Source organism: Ambystoma mexicanum, chromosome 1p, assembly GCF_040938575.1.
Source record: "Ambystoma mexicanum isolate Mex_15411 chromosome 1p, UKY_AmexF1_1, whole genome shotgun sequence".
NCBI lineage: Eukaryota > Metazoa > Chordata > Amphibia > Caudata > Ambystomatidae > Ambystoma > Ambystoma mexicanum.
Genome location: NC_090921.1, coordinates 422,674,462 through 422,701,496, shown reverse-complemented (window position 1 = coordinate 422,701,496; position 27,035 = coordinate 422,674,462). Strand labels below are relative to the sequence as shown.

The 27,035-nt window shown below is 48.9% G+C and overlaps 1 protein-coding gene across 5 annotated transcripts in view; it reads right to left on the bottom strand.

Moving 5' to 3' along the window:
* The window catches only part of ARHGEF18 (Rho/Rac guanine nucleotide exchange factor 18), a 1,645,252-nt gene that overhangs the window by 59,557 nt on the left and 1,558,660 nt on the right, over positions 1-27,035 (bottom strand). For all 5 annotated transcript variants that reach the window (XM_069649229.1, XM_069649230.1, XM_069649231.1 and 2 more), the window contains one exon: positions 25,919-26,252. In XM_069649229.1, coding sequence (XP_069505330.1) covers positions 25,919-26,252 — 334 coding nt within the window. The remainder of the gene's footprint in view (positions 1-25,918; positions 26,253-27,035) is intronic.

Here is a 27,035-nt window from a genome sequence, read left to right as displayed (position 1 = left end):
ACCTTTTCCACTTGTTTGTTAAAGTAACAGTGTCTGGTATTGTGTTTCCGTGCCTCTTTTAGGATTTCCACACACCGTTGTGGAAGATAAATGACCGAACTCTATGACTTCAGGAGTGCCACCTTGCGTTGTGATAGCATGTTGTAGCAGATGTGGAAACTAGGGTTGTCTTGTCCACACGTGAGCAACCAGGATTAGAGTAGCTTGTTACTGGTGCATCTTGTGGTGTGAGGGGAGGGGGGGGGCGGTGCGGGAGGAAGCGCAAGCAAATTTCCCTGACCAGCTCATCTACAGGGCGTTCCCCTTGAACCCTGTTTGGGGAAACCAGAACGCGAAGTCTGGGCATTGCGCATTTAGGCTTGTGGCGAACAAGTCTAAAGGGGGATGACCCCATTGGGAGAAGATTCCATCTAGAATATCTGTTGAGCTGCCACTCGTGTTCCTCTGATAGAGGGTATCTGAGGGTATCTGCCAGAGCATTGAGTTCCCGTGGAACGTGTTCAGAGGTTAGGAACATGTCAGCTTGAGTGCCCACTTCCGTATTGTTTGGGATAGTCTGGACAGACTTGGCGAGTGTGTGCCTCCCTGCTTGATTATGTAGAACATGACAGTGGTGCTGTCTGTGAGGACTTGCACGGTTTGACCTCTAAGATGTCGCTGAAAAGCTTGTTATGAGAGCTGCCAGATGTTCTAGGAAATTGATGTGATTTTAGGCTGTGATGCGTGTCCAATGGCCGTGGGCTGTGTGGTGGAGGAAGTGAGCTCCCCATCCAGGGAGTGAGGCGTCTGTAGTTAGGATTGCTTGTGTTGGTGGAATGGGAAAGAGTTTTCCTTTTAGCAGGTTGTCCTTGGACCACCAGCGAAGAGCTTGTACTAGGGGTAGCGAAACAACCACTAGATCGTCCCAGTGACCGCTTGCCAGAGATCATTGTTTCGCTAACCACTCTTGCATTGGGCGCATGCGCAAGTGTGGAACCAAGAGTATGCATGAGGCCATCACCCCGAGCAAGCGCATTGATTTGCGTACAGTTATCTGGTGTCCGCCTATTTGTAATGAGGTCCTTGCAACAGCATGTTTTGTATCCTCTCGTTTGACGGGAAAGCCAGCTAATTGTCTGTTTTTAGGATGGCTCCCAGAAATTGTTTTATTTTGCTGGGAATGAGACTTGATTTTTTCTTGTTGATGGAGAATCACAATTGGAAAAGAAGGTTGATAGTTTGTTGGGTGTTTTGTCTGCAGATGTGAGGAGACTCCCAGGATATTAGCCAAATATCTAGATAAGGGTTCACAGGGATTGACTCTCTGCGGAGGTGTGCTGCTACTACTCCTACGAGCACTTACGTGAACACTCTTGGGGCTGAGGTGATTCCAAAGGGAGCCCCTTGAACTGGTAGTGTACTCCCGCTATCTGGAATCACAGATATTTTCTGTGCACTGGGAAAATTGAAATATAAAAGTATGCATCTTTCATATCCAATGTTGCCATGTAATCCCCCAGTTTTAGGAGGGGGATTACCTCTTGGAGCGTTGGCATGCAAAACTTTTGAGGTTTGATATATGTGTTTGCTGGGCACTGATCTAGCAGTGGACGCAAGGATAGATCTTTTTTTGACACAATGAAGTACCTGATTTGCTGGCACAATCTCTGCGACAACTTTTTCCACCAGGGTTTTTACTTCTTCCAGTAGTATGCGCTGCTCTTTTGGCGTCATCCTTCTGTGTCTTGGTGGGGGGTCTTTGGAAGAATTCTATGCAATATCCGCTTGATACAGTGGACAATACGCACGTGTCTGCCCTAATCCCCTGCCATGGGTGGGTGAAATTAGAGATGCAACCCCGCTACCGGAGGGGACTTGGGGCAGTGCGTCATTGCTTGGGAGGATTGGAGCCTCTGGCTGGGGAGCCTCTACACCTTCCCCGGAATGTTTTATGACCTCTTTGAAATTTAGAAGGGCAGGTCTGTCCCTTTGTGTAACCCCATGATGAAGACTGTCTGCCTTGATTGAACCCGGAGGAGCGATGTGTGCCCTGTCCACGGAAACCTCCCGGAGTTAGAGGAACCCTGTTGGATAAAGGGTTAGTTTGTTATTTGCCTTAGGGACTTAAGAGTATCGTACTCTTCAATCGCACTTTTGAGGGCATCTTCAGCAGCCTTGCCAAAGAGGGCATTATGTCCCGCAGGCACGTTAAGCAGGGTGGCCTGTGTTTCCAATTTAAACTCAGACTGCCTAATCCAGGCAGGGCGTTTGATAAGGTTGCCCTCTGCAATAATACGACCCGCATTATGTGCGGCGTCAAGGTGGTACTTGACAAGGCAGCTATATATCTGCTTGGCTTCTGAAATGGTGCTTAGTAGCTGAGACTATAAAGGTTCTGGGATGTTTCAATCTGGTGGTCCACCTCATCCCACTTATGACTGCTATAACTAGCTATACGGTGGTATTATTAGCAATTCTTGCCTGATAGGTCGCTGAACATGAACCTTTCTGCCAAAGGTGTATATCTTTTTACTTTCGTTATCTGGCAGGGCTTCAGCCGAAGCCAGAGAAGTGCTGCCTTCTTTCTGGTAGTTGTGACAAAAAGTGAGTCAGGTTTAAGCTGACCCCTAATGTATAGGGGGGTCTGTAAGCGCTGGCTTGAATAATTTTTCAATGTGAGGGTTGACTGCCCTTGTGAGGATAGGCGTAAGCAGGGAAGGCTAGATACACCTCTGGGTGGATTGTAAAAGGGAATGAACTGAGTGGTGGACCTCCTGTCACCAAGAATGTCCTCCACAAAGTCTTTGTCCATGTGGGTCTCAGTATTGAAGTGTTGGGCAGCTTTTAGCAGCAGCTCGTTATACTTTAGTTGGTTGTCCACAGGAGAGTCTGCTAGTGGCTGGTCCTGGTGGTCAGGCGACTGGATGACAAATGTTGTGGTCATCGTAATACTGATCTTGGCTGTATTGGTCTCCCTGGTCTCCGAAAGAGCCGGGATCTTGAGACCCCGAGGGGTTGACAGCATACTTCTGTCCCGAGAAGGGTCTTGTTAAAGGGAGGCTGGCAGGACATGGACTGAAATGCTGGGCTGCGAGATGTCAAGACGTGGCTTCTTGGCAGGGGGTTGCAGTCTTGCAGCCCCTGTTTGAGAGCAGTCCCTAAGGGATTTAAGTTCTTTAGGGTGCCTATCCATGAAGTTTACAAAGCAGGACATCCATTTCATTATTCTGTTGAATTGTTCAGGGGTCAAGTGAGTGGAAATGTGGAAATCTGAGGGGGTAGATGTGTGCTGAGAGAGCGTCTGTCCTTGTGATGCATTGCCCCTGTGAGTATCTACAGGGGAGAAGGAACCAGCATCCTGAGAAACAGTGGGCTAGAGTGGCAAAGGCATCCAGGATTTAGTCAGTTTCGGCGCCTTTGTCTTTAGAAGGTTAGCATGGACATGGTCTTTAATAAGTTCTTACATTTTCAGCATAGCCTTGGGGGACACCGAGATGCCTTTCGCTGCATGTTTTTTTGGCACGCGTAACGTGGGCCTTTTTATGTGATGTGCCCAATACAGCTTACGGCACCAGTTCAGGAGGCCTGTCGTGCATTGAATTCATGACCGATGGCCCAGAGGACAGGGAAGGTTTGGAGGCTCTCTCCATGGATAACCCGTGGTCTTCGACGGTTGACATCTTTGCCAACAGTCGGCCATGGATTATGTGTTTAGGGTGTTCATAAGGATTTGTGCTTGGGCCGCCGGGTGTATTCTCCGTCACAGGCCTGCTTAGTGGAGTTGAGGGCCCGCACATGGGGTTCTGACGAACCTGGGTCGACTTTGGCGTCACTCAGGACGCCAATACTGCCCTTACTGGATTCCCCAGCCACATCGATGGAGGCTTTGGCCTGCATGGCATGGACAGCCCAGCGCTTGGAGCAAAGGTCTTTTAGTGTTTTAGGGCAGAAAAGTTTGCAGGACTTGCAGATCTTTTCTGGATGGTCCCTAGGAAGGCAGTAGTTGCACACTCTGTGCAAATCCTTCACAGGGAATTTCCTATTACAAGTAGGATGCCATTTAAAGTGGAAAAGGCTGCGACTATATGAAACCTGCCCACCACTCTCCCTACAGTAAGGGCAGAGGACCGAAGAGGCCTGTGAAGGCAACAGTGTCTGGTCGTCGAGTCAGTCAGGTGTTGTCTATGACGACGATGGAGCCGTCCGCTGAGGGGTGTCGAGCAGTAATGATGCAGCGACAACAGGCGGACGGTAAAGGATAGAAGAAAAAGTCTACGAATAAACTTTTAGTTAGTCAAAGGCATCAGCCTGAAAGCAACTCTGCAACCAACCATTATGGCGGAAAGAAACAATTGCGTGAAGGAACATGGGTAATTTAGACGTCACATTAGGGATAGTATTAATAACACGCCCAGTCTATGTCCTTTTTTGAGTTTCGAAAACAAATCTTGTAATACTCCACGACAATCCGGTACAAGTAGTTTCTGAAAGGCCATCCCCAGTAGGTAACCGTTTTCTTCTAGTGCTTAGATTCATATGCAATACAAAGTTATTGAGCATGTTAGCCTCTGGTGGTGAGTGTGCAGTTCGTACAATAGTAAATAAATTGAGTAGAAAGGCCTGTGGTGTAGAAGAACGAGTTACTCTTACCTGGTAACGTTCTTTCGATGGGATGGTCCGACGTCGTATTCCATATCAATGACAGTAATCACCACAGCTGTGCTGCTTTGGAAAATCTTTCGGCGTCTACGTCCAGCGTCAATGACGTCGATACGCTGTACTCGAGGGCCCCAGTCGAGCCGACGTCACCGGATGTTATAAGTAGGATGTACGACGCCCGTAGCCTCAGTTGTAGTTTTTTTCCCCATAACGTGTGGCACCAATCTCTGCCAGTATAACCACAGAAAGCCTTGTGGAAACGTAAGCTGCAATCGCATAAGAAATTCTGTAGTGGGGCAGGTAGGGAGGGAGCCATAAGGAATACGTCGTCGGACCATCCCATCGAAAGAACGTTACCAAGTAAGAGAGTAACTTGTTCTTCAAGGGGATTGGGTCCTCCGACGTATTCCATATCAATGACAGACTCCCAAAGCAGTACCAACGTATGGAGGAGGGGAAAAGAATTTAGAATATAGAAATTTAGAATGCCTAATCAAATTGCAGAGTAAAGGACCGCCTTGCCAAAGGCCAGCTCCTCCCCATGGATAGAATCTAGGGAGTAGTGTCATACAAAAGTATGGACCGAAGCCCAAGTGGCTGCTTCACAGATGTTACGAATAGGAACACCCCTCTGCAGGGCAGTAGAGGCAGCCATACCCATAGTAGAATGGGCCTGTAAGCCAACCGGAGGGTCCTTACCCGCCAAGCAGTAACATTCAGAAATTGCCAAGATAATCCATCTAGACAAAGTCTGCTTAGTAACAGCTTGTACCAAACGCCTTCCAGCGTAACCAATAAAGAGCTGATCGTCCACTCTGACCCGGGACATGCGGGAAATGTAGAAACTTAAAGCTCTCCTAGCATCCAACCTATGGAGCCTCTCCTCTTCCTTACCAGGATGTGGAGGAGGATAAAATGCCAGAAGAACAACCTTCTGGCTTAAATGAAATTCCGACACCACCTTCGGAAGAAAGGAAGGACGAACTCTAAAGACAACCCTGTCCTTATGAAACACAGTGAAGGGTGGCTTAACTGAAAGTGCCTGAAACTCACTCACTCTGCAAGCGGAAGAGACCGCAACTAAAAACACAGTTTTAAGGGTTAACAGCCTCAAAGAACAAGAATGTAAAGGCTCAAACGGAGCACCCATAAGGAATTTCAAACAAGGTTCAAATCCCAACCAGGCACCTGAAAAGGTGAAGGCGGAAACACATTAGTAAGTCCTTTGAGAAACTGAGAAATTAACAGAATTTTGAAATAAGAACACTCAGACGAGCGCTTAAATATAGACAGTGCCACCAGGTAACATTTAATAGTACCCACTTGCAGGCCAACGTAAGCAAAAAAGACAGAACCACAGGAATATCGGATGAAAAAGGATCCACATTCTTAACCCTGCACCAGTCGCAGAACTTTCTCCAATGGCAACGGTACAGGGACTTTGTTGCCGGCTGTCTGGCTGAAAGCAACACCTCCATCACGTCTTCAGGGAGGTCCCAATCCTTATACCTCAACCTTTCAGAAGCCAAGCATGAAGGTTGAGGGATCTGACCTCTGGATGGAGAACCTGACCCCCCCCTCCCATGAGAGCAGATCATCTCGGTAGGGAAGACGACGTGAAGGGCAGATGGACAAGTCGAGAAGGTCCGGGCACTACGTCCTCCGGGCCCATGCCGGAGCAATGAGGATCATCCGGGAACCGAACCTGCGTAGCGCTTGCCGGATGACGGGGACCGGAAAAAAACGCATACAGCAATGGGAAGGACCACTCCACCACAAACGCGTCTCCTAAGGCTCCTCTTGGAGGAAATTCCTGCAAGCAGAACCTTTCGCACTTCCGGTTGACACTGGAGGCAAAGAGGTCCACCTGAGGGGTCCCCCAAAGGGCGAAGATCTCCAGGAGAATCTCCTGAGCCAGCTTCCACTCGTGAGAGATCGCGCCCTGCCTGCTCAGAGCGTCCGCCGTCTCGTTTTCGTCTCCGGCCAATTGAACTGCCGATATCGAAATTTCCCGCTGGATGGCCCAGAACCAGAGCTGCATCGCCGCCCTGCACAGAGGAAGTGACCCTGCCCACCCCCCCACCGCTTTTTGTTGAGGGAGTGCATGGCCACTGTGTTGTCTGTCAGAATCAGGACATTCTTCCCTCACACAGTCGGCAGAAAAGACTTCAGGGCAAGCCCGACGGCCCTCAGCTCCAACAGAATGATATGGAGTCTGGACTTCGACGGAGACCCACGACCGCTGACTGTCAACTCTTTGGCATGAGCTCCCCATCCTGTGAGGGATGCGTCCATCACGATAGTCACCTCCGGCCAGGGTAGCCAAAATGGAGCCCCCCTCATCCGATTGCCTTCGGCGGCCCATCACAGAAAGGCCCACTGCAGAGATCTCATCCGCAACCTGGCCTTTGGCACCAAAAGAATGCAGGATGCCATGAGGCCGAGCAACCTCAAGAACTCGAACGCCGGGAGAGTCTGGGCGTGTTGAAACTTGTGCACCATCTGCTAAATGTGATGAGCCCTCACCCGGGGAGGAAAACACTGCCCCAGGGATTTGTCGAGCACTGCTCCGATGTACTGGAGCCGCTGTGTTGGCGTCAAGTGGGACTTCTTTAAGTTGAGGGAGAAGCTCAGCTTGTGAAAGGAGTGGCAGGTGACTGACAGATGATCCAGGACTTGCTCGTGAGAGCGCGTCCTGATCAACCAATCGTCCAGTTAGGGGTAGACGCGAATCCCCCCCCCCTTTCCTGAGATACGCTGTCACCACCACCATGTGCTTGGTGAAGACCCTCGTGGCGGAGGTCAATTCGAACGGCAGGACACAAAACTAAAAGTTCGAGTCGCCAACCGTGAACCTCAGGTACTTCTTGTGCTTTGGATGGATCGGCACATGAAAATAAGCGTCCTTGAGGTCGAGAGACACCAACCAGTTCTGAAGTTGAAGGGCCTGGAGGACTTGAGAAAGAGTAACCATCTTGAACTTGTCCTTCCTGGAGAGCTAGTTCAAACCGTGCAAGTCCATGATGGGTTTCAATCCCCAGTCTTTCTTCAAAATAAAAAAATAAGGGGAATACCGTCCTTTGTTCCTCTCAAGTACAGGCACCAGTCTCCAGGCGCCTTTCTCCAGAAGGCATTGAATTTCCTGCGCAGGGAGCGGATCCGGACTCTTCACAGAGAGATTCCCTGGTGGATTGTCGCGAGGCCTCTGCCTGAAAGGAAGACAGTAGCCGTGGGCTATGATCTCCAGAACCCACACATCTGAAGTAATGGCCCGCCACTCTACAAGATGCAGCGCCAGCCTTCCACCAACCGGCGAACCATGGGACCTGGCCTCATGAATGAGCTGACGCGGCTGCGGCAGTGCCTGAGGGCAAAGAGGCAACTGCCCGAGCGGCCTTGGCACCTGTAGTACCCTGTTTTCCAACTCTGGCACTCCTACGGCAGCCCCTTTGACTTGCAGCTCCTCTTGATTTACTAAAGCATGAGTAATATCGAAAGGAAGCTCCCCTCCATTGCTGTCCCCTAGGACGAAAAGGCGGAGGTTGGCGAACTGCAGCGCCCAACGACTTCGCTGCAGCTTTGGCGGTCTGCAACCTCTCAAGGCTCTCGTCAGCCTTGCTACCAAAAAGATGTTCACCGTCAAAGGGCATGTTGAGGAGCCGGGCTTGCACATCACGAGCAAACCCTGACTTCCGCAACCACGCAAACCTGCGTATTACGGTGCTCGCCGCCATGGACCGGCTGACGCAATCAACCATGTCCAGACCCAACTGAACGGATTCACACATGGCATCCTTGCCATCCTGCACGATAGCAAGAAAACCATCCCGTTCCACCCCTTCGGGAATATGATCAGCCGCTAAGGAGATACAGTTCCACAGAGTGTGCGTGAAACGAGACAAGGCACAAACGGAGTTGGCAGCCTGAAGCGCCATACCCCCAGAAGAAAACACCTTCTTTGCCCAGCCGTCAAAACGGTTGTTGTCCCTATCAGGAGGAATGGTAGGGTACGAAGCCTGCTTTGCGGGGGCCGTCGCCGCCTGCACCACCAAACTCTCCAGAGTAGGGTGCGTGGTCAAGTAGCAGGGGTCGCCACTGGCTGGGCGATATTTCTTCGACAAGGACTTGCTCACTGCCGGGAGACTCTCTGGAGAAGTCCAAGCCGCAGCCACCCTTCTCTGCAAGGCCATATGGAATGGCAGCACCGGGTCTGCTGAAAATCCCCAGGGGGGGGGGGGGGGTGGCAGACCACCCCAGGTAATCCATAACCCTCGACAACAGGTGCCGGTCAGAGGCATGCGTGCCAGGCTCAGACCTACCAAACTCCACCTCCGGAGAGGTGTCTAGACCACTGGTGTCAGGAAGGAACAAAGACATGTTTAGCCTTGGCCAGAGCCTTTCTGGGGGGTTCCACCGTGCCACGGGGAACCTCCGACAAATCCGCCTCGAAAGGTGTCGAGGGCGTCTATGGAATCGGCGTCGACGTCGAGCGCGTCGCCGACAGCTTTGACACAGGCCTCGAGGGCGGAGCCCCGAGCTTGTCTCTCGACAGCCTAAGCGCCGATGGTGTCGACGACTTCCACGGCGCCGCAGGCGTCGATGTCTTCTTCGAAGACATCACAGGTTCTCGCGGTCTCGATAGCGTCGAGGACCGGGACCTGGAACAGGCATGTCTAGAGCGATCATCCTTGTCCGACCGGGACCTCGAAGGCCCCCAGTGGTCGCGACGACCGCTGGAGCCTGTAGGCATACGAGCAGCGTCTCTAGAACGGTCACAGCCGGCATCTTTCGATGGCGCGGACGGACCAGAGCCCTGCGATTGGAAAATCGCCAACATCTCCTTTCGAATGGAATCCCATTCCTCAGGAGTGGAATGCTTGTTGGGACAAGCAACCCGTCAATGGGCGGAGTCCTCGGACGAGGACTGGGAAGGCGATCTGTGACAGCGCTTCCTGGAGTGCCTCGAGGAGGCAGAAGAATGGCGGGACCGACTCCCAGACCGAGAACCCCCGGACTCACCACGACGATGCGGAGAGTCGCCCTTCGAATCATCTGTCGAAAGACCAGTGGAATGCGACTTCTGGGGCTTGGCCACCTTACCGACCAACAGCTTCTTCTTACGCTCCTGCAAGGCCTTCGATGTGAGCATTGGCAGTCGATACAGTCATCCGTATCAGGGTCCTCCCCGAGGCACCAGAGGCAAGCGTTGTGCGTGTCCGTCAGTGACATCTCGGACCCGCACACCTGACACTTCTTAAAACCGGACCGCGGGGTGGAAGAAGCCAAAGACGACATACAATATTCGCAAGGAAGTAACAGGTTCAAAGAACCGAAAGAACAGGATTCAGTAGAATCAAGGCGCGCCGAGATCTCCGAAGCGAACATGTTCACAGAAAAAACAGAACTGAGGCTATGGGCGTCGTGCGTCCTACTTATAACATCCGGTGATGTCGGCTCGACGGAGGCCCTCGAGGACTGTGTATCCACGTCATCGATGCAGGATTTTCCGAAGCAGCACAGCTGTGGTGATTACTGTCATTGATATGGAATACGTCGGAGGACCCAATCCCCTCGAAATGTCTGTCCCACTTGAGAGTACACTCCAGTACATGTATAGGTACAGAAGTGATTGTGGAAAGTGTGAGTTTAGCTCCATATTTCTCCTTGTCGTGCTCAGGGGAACATTAGCTAGGAAAGCCACTGTGGAGAATGTTGAATGGGCTTTTGGTGTAGTGGTCAACTTGGATGCAACGAAATATCCAACGTACAATACTTTGCTAAGGGGGGAACCCATTTCCCTATAGCAAACAATATGAAAAACAGCTTGCTCTGTATCTTTTTTATTTTCGATTCATGAAGAACATTACTGCTCACCACACACTAAGAGTGTGTAGGCTTTTTTCTGCCTTGCTTCATGGTCTTTCCAAAAAAAATAAAAAGGCTGGCATCACTACTGATTGGTTGACATGAGATTTGAAATAAACTAAGAAAAGGGAGTGTGTGAAATACCATTTTCTCTACGTATGGCCATTAAAATGTCAACCGAAAACGTTTGCAATTGACTTTCTCTCTGATAGAGGTGATTGAGACTAGAAAGACAACTTTGATTTTAGGAGTTTCAGGAGAGCATTTATGAATGAACTCATAACAACACTATGTAAGATTGTGGTAAGATCCGAGATAGGGCTGTATCTGAGACTAGTGGGTATCTTCTTTATAGCCACTTAACAAAGGCTTTAATCACTGACATTTGCCACCAAGTGGCCATGGCTAGTGAGGTGGTGAATGCAGCTAAACCTGCTAAGTGTACTTTTAGGTAGGTGTATACCAGGCCACTGCGCAAGCTGGTAAGCAAATATTTGACTATGTGTTTCAGTTCAATTTACTGAAGCGACTGTGCCCCTGTCGCACCAGATCACAAACCTTTTCCATGTATCAAAGTAACAAGGTGGAGTGTTAGGCTTTATGTCTTTTAGAATGTCCTTACATCTGTGATAAAAATGAAAATGACCAAATTACAGGACTTTTGCCAGGCTGTCAAATTAATTTTGTGTAGATTTGGGTATGTTATTTGCTGGTGTTGTGACAACATGTTTGGTACTGCTTGAAGCTTCAATGCTGGTACTACTTCCAATGCACAATAGAGGTGCGTACCACAAGAGGGCGATTAGGATGAGAGTTAAGCTCTTGCATTTTAGCTTCTACACTACTGTGTGGATGATAGGCATTGGTGGTATAGGCATATGTAAATATAACTGGTCATATGAGCCACAGTGCATTTCACAGTACACTGATTCTGGGAATCCGGGGGGCATTTTGCGTTTCTACCGGTCGCAAATAAGTCTATGCTCGGTTATTATCACATCTTGAATGTATGCCTGAGTGTACTTGTGTTGGATTCTCACTTGTGTACCTGCAGCAAATGGCAACCAAGTGTGTCTGCCCGGTAATTGTCTATTCCAGGAACATGTTAGGCTTTCAGCTGTATGTAGTTATTTATATACCAATGCCAAATTAGATGTGCTGTTTAGGATACTGCAAGGATGTGTGCCCCCTTTCTTCATTGCTGTTGTGTCTTTTTGAGGGGACAATTTCCTGGAACCTGTCTGGACAAATTACCATGTGCTCGAAATGACTGCTGTGTTCCTGCACTTCCTGGTGGGACCTGGTCCCCTGGCTTCGTAGCACTGGAGATGGGCTCCGTACCTCGACATGGAGGCGTTGGTTGTAATGGTAACTTGAACTGGGGAATGTCTGAATGGACATCCCTTGTTTTATCATTTTAGTGCTTGGGCGACCTGTGTTGTTACCTCTAGTTCCTCCCAATCCCCAGTTGCTTGTCTCCAATAAAATAGTTACTCACTGTAGTGACTAACGTACTCTTAGTCCATAGTCCCCTTTCCTCCATACTACATGGGCTTCCCTCGTTTGGGACGGGAGACAGAACCTTTATCACCAGAAAAAAACCTTCTTCCCCTTTACATTTAGAGGAGCGCAGGGGCGCAGCCCTGGGAGCATGCGCTCCCCTGAATCTGCCCACCAGCCGCACTCAGTCCCCACTGGCGCATCAACAATATTTAACATTGCCTAATGACACCAGTATTATTGAGGGGGAGGGGACGTTTGGAGTGTGAGGATGGTGGGACGTATGGAGGAAAGGGAACTATGGAGTAAGAGTATGTTAGTCACTACGGTCAGTAGCTATTAATTATTCTTGCGTCCCATCCCATTTCCTCCATACTGCATGGGCGATTACAACTGAACGTAGCCATAGGGGCGAGAGGAGACCCTCCTTAAAAAAACTGACAGAGCCGGTGTCCAAACAGTAATGCTTACAAAAAGCCAAAGGGGTGGCCCAGGTGGCTGCCATGCTGATGACCTGCCACGGAACCTGCCGTTGGAATGCAATGCCGGGGACCTTGGCTCTGACAGCATGGGCGTGCATGTTAGCTGGCAGTGGCTTGTGCTGCCCCTAGTAGACCTCCTTGATGGCCAAAACCATCCACTATGATATTGAGGCCTTAATGCCTGATACCCGGGCCTTGACCCCCCCCCCGCCCGAAGGTGACAAACAGTACGTCTGAATTGCGGAAGCCCTTGGTTCTGTCCAGATAGAATTTCAGAGTGCGTCTGACATCCAGACACTGCAAGACCCTCTGAGCCTCGTCCGTATGGTCAGCAAAGAACGTAGGTAAGACTATTTCCTTGTTTAGATGGAAAGCGGTAGGTATCTTAGGTCGGAACGCGGGGTATGTCCGCAGGACCCCCTTTTCCTTGTGAAAGGTCGTATAGGGTTCTGGGGCCACCAGAGCCTGGATCTCGCCGTCTCTGCGAGCAGAGGTGAGGCCCACTAGCAAAGCTGTCTTAATGGTGACCAGCCTGATGATCGCGGACGCCATTGGCTCGAAGGGCTTGAGTGCCAAGGTGTCAAGCACTACATTGGGGTCCCACACAGGGTGTGGTCTCTTGATGGTTGGGTACAGCTTGGAGAGGCCCGCCAAATGTCTCTTGACTTTCGGGTTGGAAGAGGAGAAGATACCCTCCGAATTTCTGTAGGCCCCTATGGCCACCAAATAGGTGCGGCATGTATCCACTTGCACGCCTGAGTGAGAAAGGTGTGCAGAGAAGGAGAGCACATCATCCAGCGTGCACGTAAGGGGGGGGGTCAATCTCTTTAGAGTCCCGCCAGTGACAGAACCGTGTCCATTTACTCTTGTACTAGAGCCTGGTAGCCTTGCTCCTAGCACCTTGAATGATTTCTAGTTTAGCCTGAGACAGGCTCAGGTGCTTCAGCGTGACCTGCTCAGGAACCACGCTGAGAGGGCTAATTTCTGTGGGGTGGGGTAGATGACCCTGTCCAGATGAGCTTGGCACATTAAGGTGAATGGGTGGCCTGTCCAAGAGGCTGAGAAGCTCTGAGAACCACGGTCTCGCCGGTCACCACAGAACTATCAGAAGGATTCTGTGGTGACAAGATTCCTTTATCTTGCAGATCGCCCTGTGTAGCAGGGGTGTGGGAGGGAAGGCATACCTGGTCATGCCATTCGCTTGTATCTGGAATGCGTCACCCAGGGAGCCGGTGCCCTGCCCCTGCCAGGACGCAAACTGCTGGCATTTCCTGTTGTCCCAGGAGGCAAAAAGATCCACCTGAGGATGCCCTCATCTGCTGAAGATCTCCAGCAGCACCTGACTGTTCAATTGCCAATTGTAATTGTTCGCTCCCAGTCTGCTGAGCCTGTCCGCTTACAAGTTGGGTTCCCTTGGCAGGTGGATGGCGGTGAGATAGATTATGTTCTCCAGGGCCCATTCCCACATTCTGACCACAAGGCTGTACAGAGGAAGGGACCTGATACGCCTCCCCCCCTGCTTGTTGACCTAGTACATACTGGTGGAGTTGTTGGTCTGGATAAGGATGACCTTGCCCCCAATGAGCGAAAGGAAAGCCTTGAGAGCTAGCCAGATGGCTTTCAGCTAGAGCCAGTTGATATGGGAAACCTGCTCCTGCCGGGTCCAGACTCCATGGACACTGGTTGTCCAGGGTGGCCCCCTCAGCCCTCCATGCAAGGGTCCGTAGTGATAGTGACCTGCAGGGCCGGCTGGCGGAAGGGCTTGCCCGTCTGCAGGTTGCAGTCCCTGGATCACCATGCGAGGTCCACATGGAGAGAATGAGGATTGCTCCGCTTCAGAGCCCCCGCTCTTGATTCTATGAGGCTGCGAAGTGCAGCTGTAATCTCCTCATCTTGAGTCTCGTGTGAGGCACGGCCAGTAGGACCGCTGCCATGATACCCAATAGATGTTGGTACCACTAGGCCGATGTCACTTCCCGGGTGAGGAAGTGAGAAGTGGCCCTCTTGATGGCTGTGATCTTGTCCTCCGAGGGTAACACTCTCTTGGAACTTGTGTCCCAGATGAGGCCCAGGAAGGAAAGTGTTCAGGCAGAAACCTGTGCAGTTCCCTTAGGGACCACTGCAAAAAGTTTAAGACCACAGGAGTAAGCAGTAAACCCAATTGGTAGCAGTCTGCACCACCCAGATTTACCTGGTAGCTGTGGCTGAGCAGTCAGACTTCTCTCAAGAAGAGTTAGGCAGTATACAGAGCATACACAATAGGGCCAAAAATGCAGTAGAACAAGCAAACACTGACCAGAGCTTTGGTATTAAAAGTATATAATTATTTATTTAACACACTTTATGGAAATACACTGGCACTAATATATCAAGCAAGTTCCAACACAGTCACTATAAGTATATACACCTCCCCAGTTAATGATTCGACAAGTCTAGGTTAACACACCACTTATTAACAAAACAGAGGTGAGCGCGTAACCTTAGATGGCACTCCAATAATTTGTTAAAAAGGGAGAGAAAAGAGGCAGAGCATGGAAATAACATAGTACCAACACTTTTAAGAACCCCCAGCAAGGCAGGGTCTACTGTAGAGCCAAAGTTCATAGGCCAGGCTCACTCTTAGAGCAAGGCTGAATGTGCCCAAGATCACACAGTGGAAATGCACTCTAAGTCTTTGCAGAAAATGTCAAAAGAGGTTGGATCAGTTCAGAAAGATAAAATTAGGTTTGGAGGCCAACCCAGTTGGAAAGTCAAGGATTTACGGGACACCTTGGACAGTCCGTTGCAAGGGAGGCCAAGCGGGACACAGTACCTTAAATGGTGATAACGTTCCAGCGGGGGCAGTTGTTCCTGGCAGCGGGTGCAAGTCGGGGCTTCGACCAGAGGAAGAGATGATTTTGACGAGGAAGAAACTGCCAGGAATGAAACCAGCCGCGGAGTTCCCGATTAAAAAGGTACAACCCTTTTATTCGCGGTCAGTGGTGAAGCGTGGCTATCCGGCCGCCGGGGTGCTTGGCACGGGCGATTCCACCATGAGACGTCCTGGAAGGCGAAAAAGGCGAACTGGTTGGTCCCACCAGCTCAAAGGGAAGAAGACTCTCCTGGAAGAAGATCTCCTCTGTCGTTGGGGAAGTGGTGAGTTCTTTACAGCAGGGCTCCACCGGTGGTGTTGTCGTCGTAGATGGCTCAGCTTCTCCCCTCTTCGGATTCCTAAGGTCCTGTGGCGACTTCTGAAGTTCCAGTCCCCAAAGCCCTGCTTTTATGCAGAAAAACCCCCATTCAACAGCTTAGCTGTCACTCAAATATGCTAAGTGGTGAGCCGGGCATCTCACCACTGGGCCAATCACACAAGAGTGTGACTTGAGTTGCCGAGGCAACTCAGTCCAGGGTGCCTAATCCCCCTCCCACACATCCTGTAGACCCCAGACAGAGTGGCACCATTTGGATTACTTCTGTGCAGAAGCCCGCCAAAAAGTGGAACAAAGGGCTCGACTTGGGTTAGAGTTTCAGAGGCGAACACAAACGCCATTTTAAAACAGAGTCCTGGCAAAAAGACCCAACCGGGGAATTAATATTAAATAAATAACCCGGCGGTATCTTTAACATTGCACCAAAAGTGGTGCGTTTAAAGTCAATGGGAAAATCCCATAAGAAATATTCTGGTGGAATATTTCGCGTGGTATCCACTACCACCAGCCAGAAACTCGACAAGGGGAGACTGGACAGTGCCCCTTTGGAAAACAGACCCAGGGGCAATCGAATTACCCATACCAGTACTTCCACAATATGATGGTTGGTACTGGTTATGTTCACAATTTGAGACTAGTAAAGCCAATGGTGACGTTCCATGCCCTGGGAGACAGTAGTCAGTCCCAGGGTATGGAGTTTATGTTTGGGGGTCACTATGACACCCCTGTGTTACTGCACTGAGGGTGCTGTGTAACACACATACCAAAAACACATGAAGCCCTATGGAGTAAAGGACCCCATCCATAGCCCATGAAACACATTCACAGTCAAAGGACATTCTCAAATCATGTCTAAGAGTGGGAGAAAAAAAAAAGAGTCTCATTCTTAGCAGGAGAAAAAAAATAAACCCCAAAAATCCAGCAAAGCTGCTGGGGGACTCACTAGGTTTGGGAAATTAGCCTTAACAGAGAATTCACCCTAACAGTAAGTCTCTGCGTAGGCTGCAGCTGAGACTTCTTGAGGTGGAGTGAAAAACCCAGATCATGGAGTTTAATCATAAGGGCAGAGGACGTGTGGTGATCCACCTCCGGAGATCTCGCCCTGACGAGCCAGTTGTCTAGGTACAGGTGGATGTGGTGGCCCTGGGTCCTGAGGAGAGCCGCCACAGCATTCATGAGTCTGGTAAACACCCTGGGAGCCAAGATGAGGCCGAAGGGTGGCACCTTTTATTGGAAATGGCAGCCCATGATCCTGAATCGCAGAAAGGAGCGATGCAGCTGCCAAATCGTGACGTGTAGCTAAGCGTCCTTCAGATCCAGGGAGCACATCCAGTCTTGCCCAATGTCTCCGCTATGAGTGCTGGCACAACCATCTTGAATTTTTGAAGAGGGAGGGAGAGGTTGAGGGTGGGGAGGTCCAGCCTAACTCTCAGGCCAGCCTGGTTCGTCTTTTGTATGGTGAAAATCCTGGAGTAGAAGCCCAATCCTCTCTGGGAAGCTGGGACTTCTTCCACTGCCTGGTTCTCGACGAGCGACTGAATTTCCGCCAGCAGAGTTGCTGTCCCAATCTGTGGGAGTGGAGGGGAGGAGGGAGGAGAGTAAGGGATCGGTAGGCGGTACCCCGTGGATAGTACTGAGAGGATCCAGGGGTCCGTGAACTTCCGATGCCAAAACTGTGTGTGAAGGGCAAGCCTGCCCCCACCGGAGACACGTGGACCCTAATGGACACATCATGCCTTCTTTACCTCTGAGGGTGTTGCAGAGGCGGGGGACTGAAAAAAGCCCTTACTCCGCCCCCTCCCCCCTTTGTTGTTTGCGCCAGTGTTGACACGGCGAGCGGTCGGGCTGCCTGGACCTCCGTTCTTGGAAGCCGCAGAATCCTCCAAACGTCCGCCCCTTGTCAGAGCGCTGATGTGACTGGGTGTACACCTTGGATGTGGCTTTCATAAGGATAGATAAGGACAGAACAGTTCGCAAACTGTTTTTCTTTTTATCTAGCTCATTGGTGGTGAAGTGAAAGAGGTTGCCACCCTCGATTGAAAGGTTCAATATGCGTTCCTGGACGTCTAGGTTGAATTTAGTAGCCCGAAGCCAGGCAGTCCTCATGTCTGTGGCAAGGCATATGGCCCAGCCAGAGGTGTCGATGTGTGCCACGGTGGACTCCTGATGTCTTGCGCTACCATTTTTGCCTCTGCCAGTCCCACCTTGAATCGTGACCGACTCTGTACCGGAGGTTCTGGAAGGAAGTTGGCTATTTCCTGCCGAAGACTCTGGTTAATGGCTGCCAGCATGGCATCTGCGTTGGATTGACGAAGATGCAGCTAAGCGTTCGAATAAAGCTTCATCCCATACGCCTCCAAGATCTTCCCCTCCTTGCCTAGCAGCGCCGAGGACGAGGTGGCCGAGGACGACAGAGGCTTTGAGTAGAGTGACGCTGCATCAATCACTGAAGAGTGCGGTTGAGGGTGGGCCAACAGCAAGTGCGGATCCCCCTCCATTTGCCTATACTTGGCATCCAGGCGTTGATTGACGGGTTGGGCCATGTGGGTTTTGAGCCACCCTTTCTTAGCCAAAGCGACAACGTCCTTCTGCATCGGGATCTCCGTTCTAGCCACAGGGCGTGGGTGAGGACCGCGGCTAGTACCCCCTCCTCCGGTTGCTCGACTTCGGATTGAAGAAGGCTCAAGTACTCTGCCAGTCCTGCAAGTTGCTTGTAGAAGGCTTTGGCGGACGATGGTGTGTCGGGGTCTTCTTCCTCATCTGTGTCCACCAGGGCATCTGGCTGGTCAGGAGCGGGTGGAGGAGTGCCGGATGCCGAGGGCTGAAGCCATAGGAGGAATGACTATTGGCACAAGAGGAGGGGTGGGGGAAGCATGTCCAAGATCACATCCCTAAGGATGTACCCCATCTGAGGCGATCTCATGAGCGTGAGGAACTTTTCGAAGAACCTGTCCTCGCAGGCCGGTGGAGTGCCAGGTGATGTTGACAGGGTAGCGTGCGGCTGCTGGGGCCAGTGCGTACTAGTCTAACTGGTTGCGGGGTAAATCAGCACTGCGCTGCAGATGGATAAACTGTAGGCCATGTACCCGATTGACACCAGTCCCACCTTGTAACTCGTTCTCCCACCTGCACCGTTCCTTGGGGCTGGATTGGACGAGTGGCCATCTTGTCTAGAGCGGCAGCCATCTTGTTGAGCTGCATGCAACGTACCAAAGTTGTGGCACTTGGCTCACTGGGCCCAGCCTCCTCCAGGACTCTTGGCGATGGAGCATGAGACCTACCCTGCACCTCAGGCCGAGGCCTGGTAGGCGTGTCACCCTTGGCAGTATCACTGGTAGCGCTGTGTGCAGGCACCCCCTCGACATGTTGCTGGTAAAAGGGTGTAGCTCCTCGGGTGTACACCCGATAAAAGAAACTTGCGGTCCCTCAGCACTGTTTCTGGATGGATCTAAAGACCCCTCGGCCTGATGGCTGGTAGCTAAATTAGCCTCGGTACCCATGCTGGTGTGAGAGCCAGAGAGGTTATTCCCGTCAGGGCTTTTCCTTGGAAAGCAGTTGCCCCTGCAGGGTGCACTGGAAAAGAGCGGCCCTCCTTTGGGTCTTGACATATGTCTAACGAAGTCCTGCAAGTTCTCTGGAGGTGACTTCTCGAAGAGCTCCCTCCACCTAGCTAGTCTGTTCTTCAAAGCATGAGAAGAAAGTGCGTTGCACGTGATGCAACCCTCCCATCCGTAGTCGGGGCCAAGGCAGAGGAGGCAAAGAGCATGGGGATCTGATGTAGGGAAGAGCCCCTCACAGGCTGGACACCTGCTGAAGCCCGCTGAAGCCGACATGCGCTGGGGAGGAGCGTCACGCCAGAGGACCAAGTACCTGATTGATAAAAGACAAAAAAGAGAAGAAAGTATCCGGGGAAGAGCATGTGGTATTACATGGCCGAAGCCAAACCCAGGAGTGCTGGTGAAATCGACCCGTTCCAGTCAACCCGGAAACGGGACTGAGGAGCTCCCAGAGCCGCGCCTCTAAATTTAAAGGGGAAGAAGATTTTTTTCTGGTGAAAAAGGTGCCGTTCCCCGTTCCTAAATGTCCAATGCTGACATGAAGTCTCCCAGGTTCAATAATGTATTTTATTTATTTGCATTTGTATAGCGCACTTAACAGCCCTGGGTCATCGAGGCGCTGTTACATGAAATCTTGCAAGAAAGTGTGATTGATTGGGTTACAGGTGACCAAAATTGGTCTCTTGGGTGCAAGTGCATACAAATAGGTTACTCAGGACATGACAGAAGGTGACTTGAAAAAAAACAAAAATGGAATAAAGTCTTGTTGGGTGGTCATTGAAAGCTTTTGTAGCTTGACAAATTCTTTGGCTTGGAGTAGATCTAGTATGGTCTACAACATTGTGTATTTTTTGTGACAAGTAAATTGAGCAAACGCCCTTTCTTTGATTTATTTCAGGAACCTCCTGTATGCTCCGATTGTGGGCGAATTGTAACCTCTGCATGGAGGAGCTTCAGGTGATCTTTTTAGAGGCGAGATATCTATGGTGGTATACTCTACTGGGAAATCAGGAATTCTAAAACATCTGAACCCTGACTTGTCACATATCCACTGATCTGCACTGAAGAACACATTTGTCGGCAGTTTTATCCTCCTCCTCAACCAAGTGGGTTAAAAGGGAGGACACCAGATGACCATAGTCCCCGAATTGGGTCTGTTTGACCTTTGGCGGAGGCACCTAAGGCGCATCTTCTGACTCATAATTCTGGTGATATTGCTGCTGCTGGTGGTAGTGTGTCTGGCTGTAAAACTCTTTGCTTTGTGGAAAGGAAACATACATGGGATAAGGAAAGTGGCTATGGCCTGTATCTTCTTCCACAGTGGGTGGGAACCCTACACGAGAAATTACTCCCTGATAATGGTCAAAGAGACTTCATATTCTCCTGATCTATTTTGGCTTTTTCCTTCAAGTCATCACCTGGTTTGCCAAAACAATTCTCCATATCTATTGACACGCCAATAGGGGTTGCCCATTTTCCAGGCCAGAATCCCATGTCCTCCAGCCATTAGTAGAGTTTTAGGATGGCAGCATTAGTTGCTCGCTTACTGTGGTTTCTGCTGCACCCGGACTGCTTTTCATGCATTATGTGAGGCAAGATGGACTTCTCGAATAATTTCCTGCAGCTAGGTCCTGGCTCACTTAGACAACTCTAATCAGAGCCTGCACTTCAATCCATTTGGACATTTCATACCTGCCAATACCCCAGGTGCATTAGCAATGCTTCCATCTTTCATCCACATGTAATAAATGCGCTTACATTGCTTGCTAGCTGGTGAGTCAGTTGTGGATTCAGGAGTACTGCAACGTTTTTGTGCAGTTGTTACCAGAAGGTACTCTGGCTGTAACTGTCTCCTGAGGTTTAAGGGTTTATGGGACAGCGGTTTATATTTCTTCCCTCTCTGAACATTGACAGATTTGGATGGAGCAGGTGCATTCATGGTCTGACATCTGCTTTTTATGTGCTCCACTGTGCAAATACACTGAGCTATTGGTTTGGGTTCATCGGGTGTCTCCTCAATAAAATCCCTGTGTTACCCTTCTTCTGATGTGCGAATGCCTAAGAAAATGGCTGCTCTTTTTTTCATGATTACATCCCTACTGCCCTGATCCGCAGGAATTCAGCAGTGGTACACAGGGTTGGGGTCCGTTTTATTCATGATAGGAATTAAGGTTCAAGTTCATTATCATTAGAATTTTCTTTGGAGTTTGGTTCAAGCGCCATCTTTGGAAAGGGTGGTTTGGGGTCCTCACTGGCAGAGGCCTTGGTTGGGAGAGTTATTAGCTTTATTGTAATTTTTTGATTAACTACAGATGTTCAGGAAATCGATCCCGCCCTAAGCCAAGATGGAGGGAGACTGCAGCAGGGAGCCGATTGGCTCTTTGGGGGCCTTAGGCAATTTGGAATGCTCTTGGCACTCACTGACTTTCATCCTGAGTGTTCAGTCAGTACGTTATTTTCCTTATGTGTTACTTCCCAAGGAGCCTACATGAGGACATTTGTTACCAAGCAGGGAATTAAGGTATTTCCTGAAAAGTCAGAACTGCAACAGTGGGATGACAGCAATTTGTCTGAACTAAGTAACTTGTAGAGATAACCGTGTGTGCTTAGAAAATAGCCAAAACTACATATGCTTCACCGCAAGAGATACCGCTCTTCAAAAGGCGATGTTCTTTTCTCCTCTCTGGAGACTGGTGGAGAATGAGAACAACAACACAGCAAATTTAGTCTGCACACTCTTCTGCGTGTAAAGCTACTCTAGGGAGTAGTGCTCCCGCTCGGTGCTTCGCTCCATGCGCGAGTCAGGGGCACTGCTTCTTTCGCCTGTGAAAGCATGCGTTACAATAGTTGAAAATACAATAAACTGAGTTGCTGAAAGTTGCAGGGTCAGGGTCCTACACGGTTCTCACAAAGTCACAACAGAATTAAGGACTGCTGATTAACCTGATTTCTCCCCTCTCCTTTGGCTACAAAGCAGTTTGGGGAGTGTTTGGAGAATAGGAGTCAAACAACTTTTAGTGGTGAAGATCTGAGCCAAGACTACATATAACATTTTGAGAATATACAAATAGTCAAAAGCTACATTTGGAATAAGGTAAGCTAGGGATTGTTTGATTATTGAGTTGTCCTTACCTGTTGAGAGCAGTATATTATTGTAACATCGAAGCAACTCCTGTTCAAAAGTAAAAGTTGAAGAAAAACACTGGGACAGGCTCAGGAATGTATTTCTTCAAAAAAGAGAATCTGAGTTTTCATTTTAGGCACTCACGCCCCCACCCCTCCATTTTGTGTCTTCAATTCAGCAGAAGGCCACACTAGCTATAGATGACACCTGAAGCGGTCTGTAGGGTTAAGTAGATCCTGACGATTCCAGCCCATGGTGACTTGACACCTACACTGATCCTTGGTAGGAGATTTAGACTTGGGAGGATTGTTTTCTTGAGGCAAGTCCATTGAGTGCTCATTCAGATCTTCTTGCCCGACAACTCGGTCTTTTTAAGTGGCATCACTTTCTGTATCTGGGTAATCTCCCTGTATTGTGTATCACTGTGAATGTAATCAACCCATTTCAACTTGGAAGGTGATTTGCCTAACCCTTCATTGAATTAACTTTGGGTTTTTCCTCTCCGGTATACCCTTCTTACATGAGCATGTCAAAATTAGCCATGGTTTGTGCAAAACCATGGTCTTGGGTATGTAACCATGTTGGTGGTGGTCTGGTTTTGGTTTAAGGGATGCTCGCATACTCTTTGTTTCTCCTCAGACATAGTACTCACCCTCTTGGGTGTCATAGGAGAAAATGGTGGATTCCTTCACAACATGATTGTAAGGAACTACAATTAATTTCTTCAGCCTGTGCACAGGTTTTTTTTCGCCAAATCCTTTTGAAGTGGATGTGAAAATAGTTGATATGAGTGTAGGCTGCGGTTTTCCCAATGTAGAAATCTGTGCAGGGCGCATGTCTTTTCCTTTCAGGGCAGATTTGTCTGTGCACAGTTGCATCTACCAAAGCTAATGCATGGTGTTGGACATCTTTCTTGAGGCCATATTTAGATGTAGATTTTTTTTTTGCGTTTCTCAGGGCCTACCTTTCTGATGTGTTTTTCACCACCTGAAGTATCACATCTGTGTTTGTCGGTGCAGGATGTGTCTGCAGTTTTTTGTTCTACTATGTTTCTTGGTATGCGGATTGCCGACTTGGATCTCCGCGTCCTTTTTTGTAGGAGTAGTATCCGACTGATTTCGGGTGGCATGGATGCAGACTCACTAAGCACTGTTCAGCTGTGATTTTGCCATTAACACCTGCCAAGCTTTGGGCGGGCCATCTGGTGGCTCCTGGATCAACCTTTCAAGGACTCCTTTAGATAATCCCATTAATTTGGTAGCCTGATAATTCACTCCTCTTTCCGCCCTGCAAAGCCCCCCCACCCGAAAAGAAAGTTAAATGATCGTTTCAGCCCCAGTTATGGGGATAACTGGTTTGATGGCCTCGAGGGTATGGGCTGCTCAATGTTTTGTGCTTTTTAAGGTTTGGTAAACTTGTGTTAAGCTTTACAAGTCTTCATGTGGTCGCTAGTAGACAATGGTTGCACACCCTATGGGTGTTGAGCCACTGTGCAATACTTATACTTAGGTCAAAATAGAAATTGAGTTTTCCCCATTGATACAGTCGGTACCGGTGCTTCAAGACCTTAAACTAAAATGAATTAAAGACTCTCTCTATACAGCCTGTCCTCAGTTGCGACAGTCAAAGGGATTTGCAAACTGGCATTGTGCAGGCTTCACTGGTGCTGAGTTTTTTGTGCACCTCCACTCGTACGACCAAACCAATAGAGCAAAAACTCAATCCTAAGGCGAAAACTCGCTGAACAAGGTTAGTATGACAGAAATGCCCCGGTCATTTACGCAACTAGCTTATAATACTCCAGAATCACCACTAGATGAAGGTCTATGCAAAGAATGCAAATCTAAATATATTCATAAGCCCCAGAAATGTAAGTGCACATTACCATTTTGCCCAAACATCATAAAGATCTTCTGTGTGCTGTGTTGAAAAGTCCCCATGACTGATCTGGTGCCTATATATTTTGAGTGCATGAGGAGTTACTATCACCACGCAAAGGGGCTGTTATTCTTTGCTGCTCAAGAGTATGCATGAACCTCAAACCGTTGCTACTAAAATAACTGAACCGTATTAAACCAAGATGGTATACATAGCTGAGTGTAAAATGGACAGCCAGTTTACAACTTTGTCTCCATAAGAAGCATTAGGATCCATACTATTATAAAAGCATTTCCTTCATGTATTGCCAAGAAATATGTCACATTACAACAATGCCCCTTCTCTAATGTGAACTCCTCACTTAAATGGTAAAGGCCATTACAGGTTGCAGAACAGCAAATACAAATGTCAGGTGGAAAAGTGGGTGAGAACGCTTTGAAAACGTTTTTCCATGAAGAATGTGCCACTATTGTGAATTCTAGATCTCACAGGGGGCTGCTAACTTCCCTCCTGGGCCTATGACTTTGCATTCGGGAACCTAAACCATGCATGTTTGGCACAACTCGTCAAAGGTTAGGGAGAATGCTGCAAGTAGCATTAACAGATCAAGAATTCAAACTCCAGTTCACAGATGGGCACACCCACTACCAATTTAAGGCACTGCACTGACCACACAAACAGCCCCAATCTTAATCACATTGTAGGATCCCACACATCAATGAAGGATTTCATGATATTAATACTTGAGGCCTTATGCAAAACCATATGTAATGTGTGCCAACGTACAGTAGTAGCTAGTTGTAGTAGTAGTGTCAAGCTCCTCTCTCACCTTCCATGCAAATAAACTTTTAATCTCCTCCCTTATCTTCTCTCGCCTCTTCTATTGCTCCTCTTTACTCTTTGGACTACCTGCTTTTCATCTTGCGCCCCTATCTACCAATTAGCCGTCTGTACCCTCTGTCTCCTTGCCCCTCATGACTCCATCTCTTCTTCGCTTTCCTTCCTTGGCTGGCTTCCCTTTCACTCCCAACTTAAATTTAATTTCCTCTGTCTAGTCTTTAAATCTCTTCATGATCTTGCTCCCACTTATCTCTCCTCTCTTTCTACACTCCTTCCCACTCCCTTCGTTCAGCTGACCACTTCCTTCTTCTCACCGTCCCTCCTTCCCCATATGCCTCCTCCCATTTCCACTCCTTTCAGCTTCTAGCCCCGCTGCACTGGAACTCCTTACCTCTCTCAATCCGCTCTATACCTACCTTTTCCTCCTTCCGCACTTCCCTGAAATCTCTTCTCCATTCCCTGCCATGAAACCTTCCCCACCTCTCATTCTCTCTCCTTCCCTCGAAACTACCCCTATGGTCCTCTCTCTACACTCCCCCTTCCCCTTCCTCATTTTTACCCTTATACTCCTTCTGTTTCCCTCCTCCTTCCCTTCCTCACCCCTTCCCTCACAGATTAATTGCTCTATTTACTGTTTTATTGGTTTGATTCATGATTGTAAATTGCTTCTACTGTTATAATTTTCTATGTATTCATTTGTTATAATGTAAAGCACTTTGGATTAAAGCGCTATATAAACACAATAAATACAATACAGTAGTCGCTCACTACTTTAATGGAAGACAGCAGTGCAAATTGCTGTTTTAGGCTAACGTTACTCTGCAACCACCTTTGGTCGATACTCACCAGAGCTGTCGGTTCGGTGTGAAGCCTTGCCCTTCACGCTTTTCTCCTTCCCTCCCTTGGTGAATGCTGCAAGCTTCTTGGGGATTTGCTGCTGGACGGCAGCTGGCTTCTGGATCTGATTGGTGGCGCTCAGTAGGTGGATTGGCACTTTGTTTCTCAGGGTCGGGCGGTTCTCCAGGGCACTGCTGTCCCTACGCACCACCTCTGGACGTTCTGTGTAGTCTGCTGCAGACATTGAGGCACTGGTCATACCAGGGAGCTTCACGATATGCTGGGTTGGTACTTCAACAACAAACATCCCTTCTCCGTTAAAACTTGCAGAGTGAGATAACCCCTAATGACAAGACACAACAAGATATAATCAAGGAAGAAAGAAAGCCATTGACATTATTATTTTGTATAAGGAGTTGTGAAGATTTAGAACAACTGTTTGGTTCCCTTGAAATAGCCAAATTACCATTAGCAAGAATTCAATATACGTTCTTCATCCTATTTTTCACGGAATAGTGTACATGCTTCAAATGACAGCTTCTTATTGAATAGCAAAGAAAGTACCAACACATTATGCACTTTAATTCTTTGGCATGTTTATGTATAGTTTTAAATGGCAGCCAACATAGGACAGACCCATTAGCAGGACGACTCTCCCCAGACCTTTCGAAACAGCCCATGCTACCACTAATGTAAACATTAATCATCGATCCAGTATCCTTCGTTAAGTGGTCAATGTTGCCAAACATACTCCAATAGACAGAAAAAAATAGACAATGATCCAAGTTTTAGGATTGAAAACATTTTCTTTACTATATTTGTTGGCAAGATGTCTTTGTGCAAACACATGAATACATCTTTTTCGTTTACTTGCATGCCCATGGATTGCATTCGATTTCTACAGCTTCAGGGGGCCACTGTGTGAACATCAGCATGCTTGGCATGGCATGGCATGGCATCCAAAATTGCCACTTTCTTCCTCACGGGTGAGTAAGCATGAGTGTAGGCATATTTGTCTTGTACGGCGAAGCACACATGTATGCAGTGTGTGAAACATGTTGGTCTGGGCCTCTTAGAAGCTAGCCATGTCACCATGTGTGGTTTTTGATCTATTGTACTAATAGAA